At 42.6% G+C, this 18,801-nt stretch overlaps 1 protein-coding gene across 2 annotated transcripts in view; it reads left to right on the top strand.

Annotated features, from left to right (window-relative positions):
• Nucleotides 1-18,801, top strand: part of LOC137344336 (voltage-dependent L-type calcium channel subunit alpha-1S-like) — a 198,909-nt gene that overhangs the window by 148,014 nt on the left and 32,094 nt on the right. Inside the window, exons 17-19 of one of the 2 annotated variants that reach the window (XM_068007198.1) lie at nt 2,749-2,881; nt 3,188-3,317; nt 3,480-3,539. In XM_068007198.1, the coding sequence (XP_067863299.1) occupies nt 2,749-2,881; nt 3,188-3,317; nt 3,480-3,539 (323 nt within the window). The remainder of the gene's footprint in view (nt 1-2,748; nt 2,882-3,187; nt 3,318-3,479; nt 3,540-18,801) is intronic. The other variant, XM_068007199.1, reaches the window with a different exon arrangement.

The following is an 18,801-nucleotide window of genomic DNA, read 5'->3' on the forward strand; positions in this document are numbered from 1 at the left end:
ACCGGCCACGTGTTAGTTGAGGGCAGCTGAGAGCTGAATTTAACATCAGGAGCCTGAGAGGGTACAACTGTGAACAGTTTTGGTCTCCTTACCTAAGGAAGGATATATTTGCCTTAGAGGTGGTGCAGTGCAGGTTCACTAGATTAATTCCTGGGATCAGAGGGTTGTCCTATGAGGAGAGGTTAAGTAGAATGGGCCTATACTCTCTGGAGTTTAGAAGAATGAGAGGTGATCTCATTGAAACATATAAGATTCTGAGGGGGCTTGACAGGGTAGATGCTGAGAGATTGTTTCCCCTGGCTGGAGAGTCTAGAACTAGGGGGCACAGTCTCAGGATAAGGGGTCAGACATTCAAGACTGAGATGAGGAGGAATTTCTTCACTCAGAGGCTTGTGAATCTTTGGAATTCTCTACCCCAGAGGGCTGTGGATGCTCAGTCGTTGAGTATATTCAAGGCTGAGATCGATAGATTTTTGGACTCTAGGGGAATCAAGAGATATGGGGATTGGGCGAGAAAGTGGAGTTGAGGTCGAAGATCAGCCATGATCTGATTGAATGGCGGAGCAGGTTCGAGGGGCAGTATGGCCTACTCCTGCTCCTATTTCTTACTTTCTTATGAGAGGGGTGGGTCTCCCAGGGAAATGTTATTGGAGAGATTCCAAACACCAAAATGGGTATTTTAACAATTCTGTTGTGCATTATCTTTTTTTAATGTGTTTTTTATATTTTTACTACTGTATCCCCATGTTCCTGACAAAGCAAAATAGCAGCTGGAAATGTAAACCAGTATATATTCTGGGTGATTTGATTAGCTCTCTTTGTTCGTTGTTTATTGGTGGCTAGTTGCTGATTGCTGCTTCTTGATTGGGAGGTTTTATTCCGGCTTCCTACTTGCTCATTGGTAGATTCCCTTTTCAGTTATTACTTGTTTCTCTTTATGACATTTGAGCCAATCAGACACGACCATAACTGACACTTTGTGTGTGACCCTGAACTGTGACGGGCATGCGCTGGGTGCAAGACTTCGACATGGAGATAGAAATTATGAAAGGGTTCAGTCTTAAATACGTTACTTAGAGAATTAAATAAGGTTGGGGGTAGAGCTCAAGGTTGATAGAGGACCAAAGGATTCTAATGTTGCTGGAAATCAGGAGTGATATGAATGTGGTGCATTTATATTCACGCAGTGGAATAACTGTTGCCAGCTGGGTTTATGAAGGGGAAATCGAGTTTGACAAATTTATTAGAGTTTTTTGAGGGTGTAACTGGCAGGGTAGATAAAGGGGGAACCAGTGGATGTTATATATTTGGATTTTCAAAAGGCATTCGAGAAGGTGCCACACGGAAGGTTGTTACACAAGATAAGGGCTCATGGGATTGGGGGTAATATATCAGCATGGATAGAGGATTGGTTAAAGGTCAGAAAACAGAGAGTAGGGGATAAACGGGTCATTCTCAGGTTGTCAGGCTGTAAATAGTGGGTTGCCACAAGGATCAGTGCTTGGGCCTCAGCTATTTACAATCTATATTAATGACTTGGATGAAGGGACCGAGTGTAATGTATCCAAGCTTGCTGACGATACAAAGCTAGGTGGGAAAGTAAGCTGTGAGGAGGACACAAAGAGTCTGCAAAGGGATATAGACAGGTTAAGTGAGTGGGCGAGAAGGTGGCAGATGGAGTTTAATGTGGGGAATGTGAGGCTATTCACTTTGGTAGGAAGAATAGAAAAGCAGAATATTTTTTAAATAGTGAGAAACTATTAAATGTTGGTGTTCAGAGAGATTTGGGTGTCCTTGTATATGAATCACAGAAAGTTAACATGCAGGCATGAAAGCAATTAGGAAGGCAAATGGTATGTTCGCCTTTATTGCAAGGTGATTGGAGTACAAGAGTAAGGAAGCCTTGCTGCAATTGTACAGGGCTTTGATGAGACCACACCCTGGAGTACTATGTACAGTTTTGGTCTCCTTAAATAAGGAAGGGATACTTGCCTTGGAGACAGTACAACGAAGGTTCACTAGATTGATTCCTGGGATGAGAGAGTTGTCCTATGAGGAGAGATTGAGTAGAATGGGCCTATACTCTCTGGAGTTTAGAAGAATGAGAGGTGATCTCATTGAAACATATAAGATTCTGAGAAGGCTTGACAGGGTAGAGGCTGAGAGATTGTTTCCCCTGGCTGGAGAGTCTAGAACTAGGGAACATAGTCTCAAGATAAGGGGTCGGCCATTTAAGACTGAGATGAGGAGAAATTTCTTCTCTCAGACGGTTGTGAATCTTTGGAATTCTCTACCTCAGAGGGCTGTGGATGCTCAGTCGTTGAATATATTTAAGACTGAGATCGATAGATTTTTGGACTCTCGGGGAATCAAGGGATATGGGGATCGGGCGGGAAAGTGGAGTTGAGGTTGAAGATCAGCCATGATCTTATTGAATGGCGGAGCAGACTCGAGGGGCCGTATGGCCTACTCCTGCTCCTATTTCTTATGTTCTTAATTGAAGCAAAAAGATTTCTCCTCCAGGTACTGAAGTGGTTTTTGGTTGAGTTTCCAAGTTGGTGTCTATCTTAACGAGAAGCTCCCATGCTGCTCCCCAGCCTCCTGGGTATTGGCAGCAGCAACCATCTCCCTGTGTGTGAACCTGTGTAGAATGGGTTTCTATGTGAGCTTTGTGGGAGGGTTAATGACACGGGGCAGGATGACCCAGCATCGACTCATTTCTCCACACCCTTTCTGTGCTCTCTTCAGGTGACGATGAGGAGGAGGAGCCGGAGTTCCCCCTGAGCCCCCGCCCTAGGCCGCTCGCTGAGCTACAGCTGAAAGAGAAGGCAGTCCCGATGCCCAACGCCAGCTCCTTCTTCATCTTCAGCCCAACCAACATGTAGGTATCCAGGCAGATGGGAGGAATGGGGTGGTGTGTACAACCCAGATGCGTGCCATGGCATCTTTTCCGTCCACCTAAGAGGGCAGACAGGGCTTCGGGAAACTCAGTCCTGTAGCAGTAAGTGGTTACAACCCAGAACAACAACACATCCCTTGTTCCACTTCAAGTCTTGAAGGGTGAAAAGCTCCGCCACCTTCCTCTTTGCTATCCTGAAGTTGCTGTTCCCCCTTCTCAGGAATAGCTCTCTCTGGCCCCACAGACCTGCCTCTTGTTCACAGATTGCCTTCTCTCTGTCTCTTCTAGATTACGCAAGTTGTGTCACAGGGCTATCAATGCTACCACCTTCACCAACTTTATCCTGCTCTTCATTCTGCTCAGTAGTATCTCACTTGCTGCAGAAGATCCAATTCGAGCGGATTCCTTCCGCAACCAGGTGAGAGCCTTGCTTAGTGCAGGAGTGGTTGTCCTTGTCTCTGATAATCTGCCACTGTACACGAGCATTGTCCGATCTACCTTTTATTTTCAGTATTTTCACATTTATTGATCAATTGCCTCAATAATCCTCCAATATCTGCTCTTTGCATTTACTCTACAGATCCTTGCCTATTTTGACATTGCTTTTACTTCTATCTTCACCATTGAGATTGTTCTGAAGGTAATGCTTTATGTACTGCTCTAACTCTATCTCCATCTCTCCATCTCACTATCTATCTCTATCTATCAATCTATTTAGCTCGAGCTATCTATCTATCTCTCCAGCTCGATCGATCTATCTATCTATCTATCTCACTCTATCTATCTATCTATCTATCTCTCCAGCTCGATCTATCTATCCATCTATCTATCTCGCTCTATCTATCTATCTATCTGTCTCGCACTACCAATCTATCTCCCTCGCTCTATCTTTCTATCTATCTATCTAGTTCGCTCTATCTATCTAGTTCACTCTATCTATCTATCTAGCTCGCTCTATCTATCTAGCTCGCTCTATCTATCTAGCTCGCTCTATCTCTCTATCTCTCTATCTACCTATCTCTCTCTATCTATCTCACTCTATCTATCTATCTATCTATCTGTCTCACTATCTATCTATCTATCTCTCTATCTATCTAATTTATCTATCTCGCTCTAGCTATCTATCTCTCTATCTATCTGTCTTGCTCTGTCTATCTATCTATTTATCTAGCTCACTCTATCTACCTATCTACCTAGCTCGCTATGTCCAGCTCGCTCTTTCTATCCATCGATCTTTCTCGCTCCATCTATCTGTCCATCTATCTGTCTCACTATCTATCTATCTATCTCTCTATCTATCTAATTTATCTATCTCGCTCTATCTATCTATCTCGCTCTATCTATCTATCTAGCTTGCTCTGTCTATCTATCTATCTATCTAGCTTGATCTGTCTATCTATCTATCTAGCTTGCTCTGTCTATCTATCTATCTAGCTCGCTCTGTCTATCTATCTATCTATCTAGCTTGATCTGTCTATCTATCTATCTAGCTCGCTCTACCTATCTATTTAGCTCTATCTAGCTCACTCTATCTATCTATCTATCTAGCTTGCTTCATCTATCTAGTTCACTCTATCTATCTATCTATCTTGCTCTATCTATCTGTCTATCTTGCTCTATCTATCTGTCCATCTAGCTCGCTCTATCTATCTATCTAGCTCGCTCTATCTATCTGTCTAGCTCGCTGTATCTATCTAGCTCGTTCTATCTATCTACCTATCTATCCAGCTCTATCTATCAATCTCGCTCTATCTATCTCGCTTTATCTATCTATCTAGCTTGCTCTGTCTATCTATCTATCTATCTAGCTTGCTCTGTCTATCTATCTATCTATCTAGCTTGCTCTGTCTATCTATCTATCTATCTAGCTTGCTCTGTCTATCTATCTATCTATCTAGCTTGCTCTGTCTATCTATCTATCTATCTAGCTTGCTCTGTCTATCTATCTATCTATCTATCTAGCTCGCTCTGTCTATCTATCTATCTAGTTCGCTCTATCTATCTACCTATCTATCTATCTATCTCGCTCTATCTATCTGTCTATCTCGCTCTATCTGTCCATCTAGCTCTATCTATCTATCTCTATATATCTGTCCAGCTCGCTGTATCTATCTAGCTCACTCTATCTAGCACTGTCTATCTATCTATCTCTCTATCTCTCTATCTACCTATCTATCTCTATCTCTCTCTCTATCTATCTCTCGATCTATCTCTCTCTATCTATCTCACTCTATCTATCTATCTATCTGTCTCACTCTATCTATCTATCCATCTCTCTATCTAATTTATCTATCTCGCTCTAGCTATCTATCTCTCTATCTATCTGTCTTGCTCTGTCTATCTCTCTATCTATCTAGCTCACTCTATCTATCTATCTACCTAGCTCGCTATGTCTAGCTCGCTCTTTCTATCCATCGATCTTTCTCGCTCCATCTATCTGTCCATCTATCCAACTTGGTCTATCTATCTACCTATCGATCGAACTCTATCTATCTTGCTCTCTCTATCTATCTAGCTTGCTCTGTCTATCTATCTATCTATCTAGCTGCTCTATCTATCTAGCTCGCTCCATCTATCTATCTATCTATCTCGCTCTATCTATCTGTCTATCGAGCTCAATCTATCTATCTAGCTCGCTCTATCTATCTACCTGTCTCTATCTATCTATCTATCTGTCTAGCTCGCTCCATCTATCTATCTATCTAGCTCGCTCTATCTATCTATGTAGCTCGCTCTATCTCTAACTTTCTAGCTCGCTCTATCTATCTATCTAGCTCGCTCTATCTATCTATCTCTCTATCTATCTATCTATCTCTCTATCTCTCTATCTATCTCACTCTATCTATCTATCTATCTCTCTCTCTCTATCTATCTCACTCTATCTATCTATCTATCTCACTCTATCTATCTATCTATTTATCTATCTGTCTCACTCTATCTATCTATCTCTCTATCTAATTTATCTATCTTGCTCTATCTATCTTGCTCGCTCTATCTATCCAGCTCACTGTATCTAACTATCTCTCTATCTGTCTTGCTCTATTTATCTATCTAGCTCACTATCTATCTACCTAGCTTGCTATGTCTTGCTCGCTATTTCTATCCATCAATCTGTCTCGCTCCATCTATCTGTCCATCTATCCAACTCAGTCTATCTATCTATCTCGCTCTATCTATCTACCTGTCTCTATCTATCTATCTGTCTAGCTCGCTCCATCTATCTATCTATCCATCTAGCTCACTCTATCTCTATCTTTCTAGCTCACTCTATCTAACTATCTAGCTCGCTCTGTCGCTCTATCTATCTGTCTATCTATCTCTCTATCTGTCTCACTCTATCTACCTGTCTCACTCTATCTACCTGTCTCACTCTATCGATCTATCTATCTCTCTATCTATCTAATTTATCTATCTCGCTCTATCTATCTAGCTCGCTCTAGCTATCTATCTATTTATCTATCTGTCTTGCTCTATCTATCTATCTATCTATCTATCTATCTCTCTATCTATCTATCTGACTATCTCTCTCTATCTATCTAGCTTGCTCTATCTATCTAGCTATCTATCCCTATAGCTCGCTCTGTCTATCTATCTATCTTGCTCGCTCTAATCTATCTATCTATCTATCTATCTATCTATCTATTTCTATCTATCTATCTATCTCTCTATCTATCTGGCTCGCTCTATCTATCTGGCTCGCTCGACCTATCTATTTGTCTAACTCGCTCTATCTATCTATCTCTCTATCTTTTCCAGCTCGCTCTATCTATCTTGCTCTATGTATCTATCTATCTCTCTCTCTATCTATTTATCTATCTCCCAGGCTCGCCCTATCTATCTATCTCTCTCTCTCGCTCTATCTATCTAGCTTGGCCTATCTATCTATCTCTCTGTCTCTCTATCTATCTGTCTAGCTTGCTCTGTCTATCTATCTATTCTTGCTCTATCTATCTGTCTCTCCATCTCACTCTATCTATCTAATTCGCTTTATCTATCTATCTATCTCGCTCTATCTATCTAGCTTGGTCTATCTATCTATCTATCTAGCTTGCTCTATCTATCTATCTATCTATCTATCTATCTATCTATCTATCTATCTATCTATCTATCGCGCTCTGTCGAACTATCTTGCTTTATCTATCTCGCTCGCTCCGTCTATCTTGCTCTATGTATCTATCTATTTCTCTCTCTATCTATCTATCTATCTCTCTAGCTCGCTCTATCTATCTATCTTTCTATCTATCTATCCATTTCAATCTATCTCTCTATCTATTTACCTATCTCGCCCTATCTATCTAGCTCTATCTATCTCTCTCTCTCGCTCTATCAACTATCTGTCTCGCTCTATCTATCTCTCTAGCTCGCTCTATCTATCTATCTTTCTATCTATCTATCCATTTCTATCTATCTCTCTATCTATCTATTTACCTATCTCGCCCTATCTATCTAGTGTTATCTATCTCTCTCTCTCTCTCTCTCGCTCTATCAACTATCTGTCTCGCTCTATCTATCTATCTATCTATCTATCTATCTATCTATCTATCTATCTATCTATCTGTCTCTCTATCCATCTGTCTAGCTTGCTCTGTCTATCTATCTATCTTGCTCTATCTACCTATCTCTCTATCTCGCTCTATCTATCTAATTCGCTTTATCTATCTATCTATCTCGCTCCATCTATCTGGCTTGGTCTATCTTTCTATCTATCTGTCTAGCTCGCTCTATCTATCTCACTCGGTCTATCTATCTATCTATCTATCTAGCTCGCTCTCTCTATCTACCTCTCTCTATCTACCTGACTCTATCTATCTATCTATCTGGCTCGCTCCATCTATCTATCTATCTATCTCACTCTATCTATCTATCTATCTATCTATCTATCTCACTCTATCTATCTATCTCTCTAATTTATCTATCTCGCTCTATCTATCTAGCTCACTCTATCTATCTATCTATCTATCTAGCTCACTGTATCTAACTATCTCTCTATCTGTCTTGCTCTATCTATCTATCTAGCTCACTCTATCTATCTATCTACCTAGCTCGCTATGTCCAGCTCGCTATTTCTATCCATCGATCTTTCTCGCTCCATCTATCTGTCCATCTATCCAACTCAGTCTATCTATCTATCTTGCTCTATCTATCTACCTGTCTCTATCTATCTGTCTAGCTCGCTCCATCTATCTACCTGTCTCTATCTATCTATCTATCTATCTATCTATCTATCTATCTATCTATCTATCTATCTAGCTCGCTCTATCTCTATCTTTCTAGCTCGCTCTATCTAACTATCTAGCTCACTCCGTCTCTCTATCTATCTGTCTATCTATCTCTCTATCTATCTGTCTATCTGTCTCACTCTATCTATCTATCTCTCTATCTAATTTATCTATCTCGCTCTATCTATCTATCTAGCTCGCTCTATCTAACTCTCTATCTATCTGTCATGCTCTATCTATCTATCTATTTATCTAGCTCACTCTATTTAACTATCTATCTATCTATCTCGCTCTATCTGTCTAGCTTGCTCTATCTATCTATCTAGCTCACTCTATCTGTTTATCTACCCAGCTCGCTATGTCTAGCTCACTCTTTCTATCCATCGATCTTTCTCGCTCTATCTCTCTGTCCATCTATCCAACTCAGTCTGTCTATCTAGCTCGCTCTATCTATCTATCTAGCTGCTTTATCTATCTCTCAGGTTTGCTCTATCTATCTATCTTTCTATCACCCTCGCTCTATCCATCTATCTAGCTCGCTCCATCTATCTGTCCATCTATCCAACTCAGTCTATCTATCTATCTATCTACCTGTCTCTATCTATCTATCTACCTGTCTATCTATCTATCTATCTATCTCGCTCGCTCTATCTCTATCTATCTAGCTCGCTCTATCTAACTATCTAGCTTGCTCTATCTCTCGATCTCTCTATCTGTCTATCTATCTCTATCTGTCTCACTCTATCTATCTATCTGTCTCACTCTATCTATCTATCTATCTGTCTCACTATCTATCTATCCCTCTATCTATCCAATTTATCTATCTCGCTCTATCTATCTAGCTCGCTCTAGCTATCTCTCTATCTATCTGTCTTGCTCTATCTATCTATCTATTTATCTAGCTCACTCTATTTAACTGTCTATCTATCTATCTCGCTCTATCGGTCTAGCTTGCTCTATCGATCTATCTATCTAGCTCACTCTATCTATCTATCTACCTAGCTCGCTATGTCTAGCTCGCTCTTTCTATCCTTCGATCTTTCTCGCTCTATCTCTCTGTCCATCTATCCAACTCGGTCTGTCTATCTATCTAGCTCGCTCTATCTATCTATTTAGCTGCTCTATCTATCTCTCTGGTTTGCTCTATCTATCTATCTTTCTATCTCCCTCGCTCTATCCATCTATCTAGCTCGCTCTATCTATCTATCTATCTAGCTCGCTCGCTCGCTCCATCTGTCTATCAATCTATCTATCTCGCTCTATCTATCTATCCATCTCGCTCTATCTGTCCATCTAGCTCTATCTATCTATCTCTATATCTCTATCTATCTCTCTAGCTCAATCTATCTATCTCACTATCTATCTATCTATCTATCTATCTATCTATCTATCTATCTATCTATCTCTCTGTCTCACTTTATCTATCTCGCTCTATCTATCCAACTATCTATCCAGCTCACTCTAACTATCTATCTATCTAGCTTGCTCTATCTATCTACCTAGCTCGCTATGTCTAGCTCGATCTTTCTATCAATTGATCTTTCTTGCTCCATCTATCCAACTCGATCTATCTATCTATCTATCTATCTATCTATCTATCTATCTATCTATCTATCTAGCTCGCTCTATCTCTATCTTTCTAGCTCGCTCTATCTAACTATCTAGCTTGCTCTATCTCTCTATATATCTCTCTATCTATCTATCTGTCTCACTCTATCTATCTCTCTATCCAGCTAATTTATCTATCTCGCTCTATCTATCTATCTCGCTCCAGCTATCTATCTCTCTATCTATATGTCTTCGTCTATCTATCTATTTATCTATCTCGCTCTATCTAGCTCACTCTATCTATCTATCTACCTAGCTCGCTATGTCTAGCTCGCTCTTTCCATCCATCGATCTTTCTTGCTCTATCTATCTGTCCATCTATCCAACTCGGTCTGTCTATCTATCTATCTATCGAGCTCGCTCTATCTATCTAGCTCGCTCTATCTATCTATCTAGCTGCTCTATCTATCTATCTGGTTTGCTCTATCTATCTATCTTTCTATCTCCCTCGTTCTATCCATCTATCTAATTCACTCTATCTATCTATCTATCTATCTCGCTCCATCTATCTATCTATCTCGCTCTATATATCTATCTCGCTCTATCTATCTATCTCGCTCTATCTATCTAGCTCGATCTATCTATCTATCTAGCTCACTCGCTCTATCTATCTACCTGTCTCTATCTATCTAGCTCGCTCTATCTCTATCTTTCTAGCTCGCTCTATCTCTCTATCTATCTATCTATCTCACTCTCTCTCTATCTCTCTATCTATCTAATTTATCTATCTCGCTCTATCTATCTATCTAGCTCCCTCTAACTATCTATCTATCTATCTCTCTGTCTCTCTATCCATCTGCCTAGCTCGCTCTGTCTATCTATCTATCTTGCTCTATCTATCTATCTCTCTATCTCGCTCTATCTATCTAATTCGCTTTATCTATCTATCTATCTATCTCGCTCTATCTATCTATCTATCTATCTAATTCGCTTTATCTATCTATCGATCTATCTATCTCGCTCTTTCTATCTATCTATCTACCTGTCTAGCTCGCTTTATCTATCGATCTATCTATCTATCTTTCTATCTATCTACCCATTTCCATCTATCTATCTCTCTATCTATCTATCTATTTACCTATCTCGTTCTATCTATCTATCTCTCTAACTATCTATCTATCTCTCGATCTATCTATTTATCCATCTAGCTAGCTCGCCCTATCTATCTTGCTCCATCTATCCCTCTATCTATCTGTCTATCTCACTCTATCTCTCTATTTATCTATCTAGCTCGCTCTATCTTTCCATCTATCTCTCGATCTATCTATTTATCTATCTATCTATCTATCTATCTATCTATCTATCTCGCTCTATCTGTCTATCTCGCTCTATCTGTCTATCTCGCTCTATCTGTCTATCTCGCTCTATCTATCGATCTAGCTCGCTCTATCGATCTAATATCTATGTAGCTCGCTGTATCTATCTATCTATCTGTCTATCTCGCTCGATCTATCTATCTATCTGTCTATCTCGCTCTATCTATCTATCTCACGCTATCTATCTATCTCGCTCATATCTATCCATCTTTCTATCTTTCCATCCATTTCTGTCTATCTATCTATCTCTATCTTATCCAGCTCGCTCTATGTATCTATCTATCTATCTCTATCTATCTATCTATCTAGCTCGATCTATCTATCTATCTATCTATCTGTCTAGCTCTATCTATCTATCTATCTCGAACTAATAAAGATACTTTGATTAATGCCCATTTCCTGTTCATCCCATATCAGCTGTAACACTCAAACTTCTGTTATTGATAAAAAGGATGAAGAATTGTGGGCCGTCATTTGGAATATACGTAGAAACTCTTCGGGAACAGAAAGGCCAGACTCAGATTGTCGGCAGCTTCCAAATTGGCCTTAAAAAAAAAGGCAAACAAAGCCATGGTTCTGACCTATAGTCTGAATAGCAATTAAACTCAGAATGACCTGACCCAGTGTTTACTTAACAACAGTTGGATTTTGTAGCTTTAAAGGAACATATAGGTACATTTAAGCAGCAGAATAATACATTGTTCTGATCAAGCAGCACATCACCTGCTTTATCGAGAGCAAAGTGACGGAAGATCCTGTGGTCTTTTATTTGAAATGATCTTGCCTGTGCCTGCAGTTACCACACTTTGCTGCATATGCAAAACCATCAGAAAATGATGTGTACTTCTGAGCTGCAGCCTGAAGCTAACTATTTGCAAAATTTCCTGTCTAAACAACAATTAAATACCCAAAGACTTAATGATCTGCGTTCCAATTTTCAAAGTTTTCTGACTAAACGACCATTAAACTCTGAATGATCTGAGGTTTACTTCACAATTAGACTTTGTGGTTTTAAAGAGTCAGCGTTCCACTTGACCAGCAGAATACCACACTAATCCTGACATGGTATAACACTGCTGTACCTATAAAACCCTTTATGATTAGACTTACAGAGGAAGGTCATCGAGATCCACTAGTAATATATTAAAAAGGCTCATATTCTGGTCACATTTCCTGTGTCACCTGTAGGCATCGCACTTATGTGCACATGTTTTGTGGCTGATTGCCATTTTACAAAAATTGAAATGTAATCCAATGAATCTAAACTCTGTAACTATGAGCACTCAGGAAAAAACGGAACCAATCAATTGTTCAAATATTTTTTCTCACCCAGCACCCACCTTGGAACAATGTAACCTCCAACTTACAGTACGCAGCAGCACTGGGGTGCACACGCACACACATACATACTCACACACCCACACACACACTCACACAAACTCTCTCTCACACACACTCACACCCACACCCTCTCACACACACACATTCTCATTCTCACACACGCCCTCTCACACCCACACACGCCCTCTCACACCCACACACGCCCTCTCACACCCACACACGCCCTCTCACACCCACACACGCCCTCTCACACCCACACACGCCCTCTCACACCCACACACGCCCTCTCACACCCACACACGCCCTCTCACACCCACACACGCCCTCTCACACCCACACACGCCCTCTCACACCCACACACGCCCTCTCACACCCACACACGCCCTCTCACACCCACACACGCCCTCTCACACCCACACACGCCCTCTCACACCCACACACGCCCTCTCACACCCACACACGCCCTCTCACACCCACACACACATTCTCATTCTCACACACGCCCTCTCACACCCACACACGCCCTCTCACACCCACACACGCCCTCTTTCACACACACACATTCTCATTCTCACACACGCCCTCTCACACCCACACACGCCCTCTCACACCCACACACACCCTCTCACACCCACACACGCCCTCTCACACCCACACACACCCTCTTTCACACACATGTTCTCACACAGGCAAACACGCACACTCACATGCACTCTCACACTCGCACTCACACACACGCTCTCACACACACAGACACACACACAGACAAATTCAACCCCTCACTCAACCCCTCACTCACACGCATACTCTCACATACTCACACGCACTCTCATATACAAACTCTGTCTTGCACACTCACTTCACATTTTGTCAATCATTTCCTGCGTCACTCTTCAGAGTCCCATCTCTATGTAAATTTCCATGTCACGGTCTACCCTTATTGAAAGAGCGACAAATCACAACTGAGGAAGTAAGAAATATGAAAATCAGAAGTGAGGAGCATAGCTAGAAATAGGGGATGTGTGAAACCAAGGAATCGAACATGAGTGGTCAGCAAACTGCCAATAAAAGAAAGAAACAAAGCCGAAGAAATCACTCCAGATATTTTCCGAAAATCCATTTGGCAACGACTTTGAGCTGGGAATTTCCTGGTCGGCCACGCTAACTTTGCTGGAAGTTTACTTAAAGTGTCATCAGCTCGCAGGAAATTACTGGCCTTGCTCACTCCAGTAATCCCAGCACCCGCTGCCCGAGATAGGGGGGACAATTTTCATGGTAACCTGGTCTTGGGGTGGGGCTGGGGGATTAGTCAGTCTGAGTTTGGATTGGTCAGTCTGGGTTTGGATTGGTTGCTCTGGGTTCAGATTGGCCAGTGTGGTTTTGGATTGGTTGTTCTGGGTTTGGATTGGTCGCTCTGGGTTTGGATTGGCCAGTGTGGTTTTGGATTGGTTGTTCTGGGTTTGGATTGGTCGCTCTGGGTTTGGATTGGCCAGTGCGGTTTTGGATTGGTCGCTCTGGGTTTGGATTGGTCGCTCTGGGTTTGGATTGGTCAGTCTGGGTTTGGATTGGTCGCTCTGGGTTTGGATTGGCCAGTGCGGTTTTGGATTGGTCACTCTGGGTTTGGATTGGCCAGTGCGGTTTTGGATTGGTCGCTCTGGGTTTGGATTGGCCAGTGCGGTTTTGGATTGGTCGCTCTGGGTTTGGATTGGCCAGTGTGGTTTTGGATTGGTCGCTCTGGGCTTGGATTGGCCAGACTGAGTTTGGCTGGCGCTCGGCTTGGACTGGGAACAATCGGGTATATCGAAGAGATGCATTGAATACAGTGGGAAACACGGTGGGATAGTGTATAACAGTGGGGCATATAGGGGTACACTGGGGATGGTGGCTTTATAGGGGATACACTGGGAGCATCAGTAGATAGTCAAGAAAAGAACCACGATGTGAGAATATTACTTCGAGTTTAATTCAGCGATTGTGAACTATTTTCTACTACATGTGCAACCAGTGGAACTGAACAACTAGTGAATATATCTATTGTGATAGAACTCCCATTGACTTGTTCTATCACCGAGTAATATCTTTGATGCCAGTTAAAGACCAAGTGCACTGTAATGTCATTCTGCTTTCTGAAGATCAGGAGGATCCCATGAGGGCACAGGATAGAACCATCAATTGAAATAAACTGAAGAGGGGTTCACTGTTCAATCCCAGGGCACTCCACAAATGTACCTTGATACCTGGGCAAGGGACAACTCTCTCTGGGACTCCAGCAAGCCAGAGCCAACAGGCAAGGGGAGTCTGAAATAAAGGAGAAAGAAATATCTAGACTTCAAAAAAAAATTTAAATTCCTGAAAATATTACTTATTTCGCTGTCAGTGTCTCTCCCTCTGCCAATCCCTCATAATTATTATGCCACGTCTTTGTCAGTAACTCATATACCCTCTCTCTCTCTCTGTCAGTAACTCATATACCCGCTCTCTGTCAGTAACTCACATACCCGCTCTCTCTATCAGTAACTCATATACACTCTCTCTGTCAGTAACTCATATACCCGCTCTCTGTCAGTAACTCATATACCCGCTCTCTCTATCAGTAACTCATATACCCTCTCTCTGTCAGTAACTCATATACCCTCTCTCTCTGTCAGTAACTCATATACTCTCTCTCTCTATCAGTAACTCATATACCCTCTCTCTGTCAGTAACTCATATACCCTCTCTCTCTGTCAGTAACTCATATACTCTCTCTCTCTATCAGTAACTCATATACCCTCTCTCTGTCAGTAACTCATATACCCTCTCTCTGTCAGTAACTCATATACCCGCTCTCTCTATCAGTAACTCATATACCCTCTCTCTGTCAGTAACTCATATACCCTCTCTCTCTGTCAGTAACTCATATACCCTCTCTCTCTGTCAGTAACTCATATACTCTCTCTCTCTATCAGTAACTCATATACCCTCTCTCTATCAGGAACTCATATACCCTCTCTCTGTCAGTAACTCATATACCCTCTCTCTCTGTCAGTAACTCATATACCCTCTCTCTCTGTCAGTAACTCATATACCCTCTCTCTGTCAGTAACTCATATACCCTCTCTCTCTGTCAGTAACTCATATACTCTCTCTCTCTATCAGTAACTCATATACCCTCTCTCTATCAGTAACTCATATACCCTCTCTCTGTCAGTAACTCATATACCCTCTCTCTCTGACAGTAACTCTTTTTTGATTCATTCATGGGATATGGGCGTCGCTGGCGAGGCCGGCATTTATTGCCCATCCCTAATTGCCCTCGAGAAGGTGGTGGTGAGCCGCCTTCTTGAACCGCTGCAGTCCGTGTGGTGAAGGTTCTCCCACAGTGCTGTTAGGAAGGGAGTTCCAGGATTTTGACCCAGCGACGATGAAGGAACGGCGATATATTTCCAAGTCGGGATGGTGTGTGACTTGGAGGGGAACGTGCAGGTGGTGTTGTTCCCATGCGCCTGCTGCTCTTGTCCTTCTAGTTGGTAGAGGTCGCGGGTTTGGGAGGTGCTGTCGAAGAAGCCTTGGTGAGTTGCTGCAGTGCATCCTGTGGATGGTACACACTGCAGACACTGTGCGCCGGTGGTGAAGGGAGTGAATGTTTAGGGTGGTGGATGGGGTGCCAATCAAGCGGGCTGCTTTATCTTGGATGGTGTCGAGCTTCTTGAGTGTTGTTGGAGCTGCACTCATCCAGGCAAGTGGAGAGTATTCCATCACACTCCTAACTTGTGCCTTGTAGATGGTGGAAAGGCTTTGGGGAGTCAGGAGGTGAGTCACTCGCCGCAGAATACCTAGTGTCTGACCTGATCTTGTAGCCACGGTATTTATGTGGCTGATCCAGTTAAGTTTCTGGTCAATGGTGACCCCCAGGATGTTGATTGAGGTGAATTCGGCGATGGTACTGCTGTTGAACGTCAAGGAGAGGTGGTTAGACTCTCTCTTGTTGGAGATGGTCATTGCCTGGCACATGTCTGCCACGAATGTCACTTGCCGCTTATGAGCCCAAGCCTTGATGTTGTCCAGGTCTTGCTGCATGCAGGCTCGGACTGCTTCATTATCTGAGGGGTTCCAAATGGAACTGAACACTGTGCAATCATTAGCAAACAGCCCCATTTCTGACCTTATGATGGAGGGAGGGTCATTGATGAAGCAGTTGAAGATGGTTGGGCCTAGGACAATGCCCTGAGGAACTCCTGCACCAATGTCCTGGGGCTGAGATGATTGGCCCCTAACAACCACTCCCATCTTCCTTTGTGCTAGATATGACTCCAGCCACTGGAGAGTTTTCCCCCTGATTCCCATTGACTTCAATTTTACTTGGGCTCCTTGGTGCCACACTCGGTCAAATGCTGCCTTGATGTCAAGGGCAGTCACTCTCACCTCACCTCTGGAATCCAGCTCTTTTGTCCATGTTTGGACCAAGGCTGTAATGAGGTCTGGAGCCGAGTGGTCCTGGCGGAACCCAAACTGAGCATCGATGAGCAGGTTATTGGTGAGTAAGTGCCGCTTGATAGCACTGTCGACGACACCTTCCATCATTTTGCTGATGATTGAGAGTCGACAGAGTGGGCGGTAATTGGCCGGATTGGATTTGTCCTGCTTTTTGTGGACAGGACATACCTGGGCAATTTTCCACATTGTCGGGTAGATGCCAGTGTTGTAGCTGTACTGGAACAGTTTGGCTAGAGGCAGACTAGTTCTGGAGCACAAGTCTTCAGCACTACAGCCGGGATGTTGTCGGGGCCCATAGATTTTGCTGTCGCCAGTGCACTCGGCCATTTCTTGATATCACGTGGAGTGAATCGAATTGGCTGAAGACTGGCTTCTGTGATGGTGGGAATATCGAGAGGAGGCCGAGATGGATCATCCACTCGGCACTTCTGGCTGAAGATGGCTGCAAACGCTTCAGCCTTGTCTTTTGCACTCACGTGCTGGACTCTGCCATCATTGAGAATGGGGATGTTTGCAGAGCCTCCTCCTCCCATTAGTTGTTTAATGTCCACCACCATTCATGATGGGATGTGTCAGGACTGCAGAGCTATGATCTGATCCGTTGGTTGTGGAATTGCTTAGCTCTGTCTATGGCATGTTGCTTCCGCTGTTTAGCATGCATGTCGTCCTGAGCTGGAGCTTTACTCATTTTTAGGTATGCCTGGTGCTGCTCTCTCTGTGTTAGTAACTGTGTTAGTAATCATATACTCTCTCTCTGTTAGTAACTCATATACCTTCTCTCTCTGCCTGTAACTCACATCCCTTCTCTCTGCCAGCAACTCAAACTTTCTCTCTCTCTCTCTCTGTCAGTAACTCATATACCATCTCTATCCCTATGCCTGTAACTCATAACTCAAATTGCGGAGGCTCTGGCCACAATCCTCCAATCCTCCTTAGATATGGGGATGGTGCCGGAGGACTGGAGGATTGGAAATGTTACACCTCTGTTCAAAAAAAGGGGAGAGGGATAAACCCGGCAATTACAGGCCAGTCAGTCTAATGTCGGTGGTGGGGAAACTTTTAGAGACAATAATCCAGGACAAAATTAATTGTCACTTGGAAAAGTCTGGGCTAGTAAATGAAAGTCAGCACGGATTTGTTAAAGAAAGATTGTGTTTGTTTAACTAGACTGAGTTGTTTGATGAAGTAACGGAGAGGGTTGATGAGGGTAGTGCGGTTGGTGTTGTGTATATGGACTTTCAAAAGGCATTTGATAAAGTACCACATAATAGACTTATTAGCAAAATTAAAGCCCATGGGATTAAAGGGACAGTGGCAGTGTGGATACAAAATTGGCTACAGGACAGAAAGCAGAGAGTAGTGGTGAACGGTTGTTTTTCAGACTGGAGGGAAGTATACAGTGGTGTTCCTAGGGGTCGGGATTAGGACCACTGCTCTTTTTGATATATATTAATGACCTGGACTTGGGTACAGAGAGTATAATTTCAAAATTTGCAGATGAAACGAAACTCAGAAATGTCGTAAACAATGTAGATAGTAGCAGACTTCTGGAGGACACAGACAGACTGATGAAATGGGCAAACACATGGCAGATGAAGTTTAATGCAGAGAAGTGTGAAGTGATATATTTTGGTAGGCAGAATGAGGAGAGGCAATAAAAACTAAATGATGCCATTTTAAAGGGGGAGCAGGAACAGAGAGACCTGGGGGTGTATGTGGACAAATCTTTGAAGGTGGCAGGACAAGTTGAGAAGGCTGTTAAAAAGCAGATGGGATCCTGGACTTTATTAATAGAGGCATAGAGTCCAAAAGCAAGGAAATTATTCTAAACCTTTATAAAACAGTATTGTGTTCAATTTTGGGCACCGCACTTTAGGAAGGATGTGAAGGCCTTAGAGTGCAGAGGAGATTTACGAGAATGGTTCCATTGTTGAGGGACTTC

The sequence above is a fragment of the Heptranchias perlo genome, chromosome 27 (genome assembly GCF_035084215.1).
Source record: "Heptranchias perlo isolate sHepPer1 chromosome 27, sHepPer1.hap1, whole genome shotgun sequence".
Classification (NCBI taxonomy): domain Eukaryota; kingdom Metazoa; phylum Chordata; class Chondrichthyes; order Hexanchiformes; family Hexanchidae; genus Heptranchias; species Heptranchias perlo.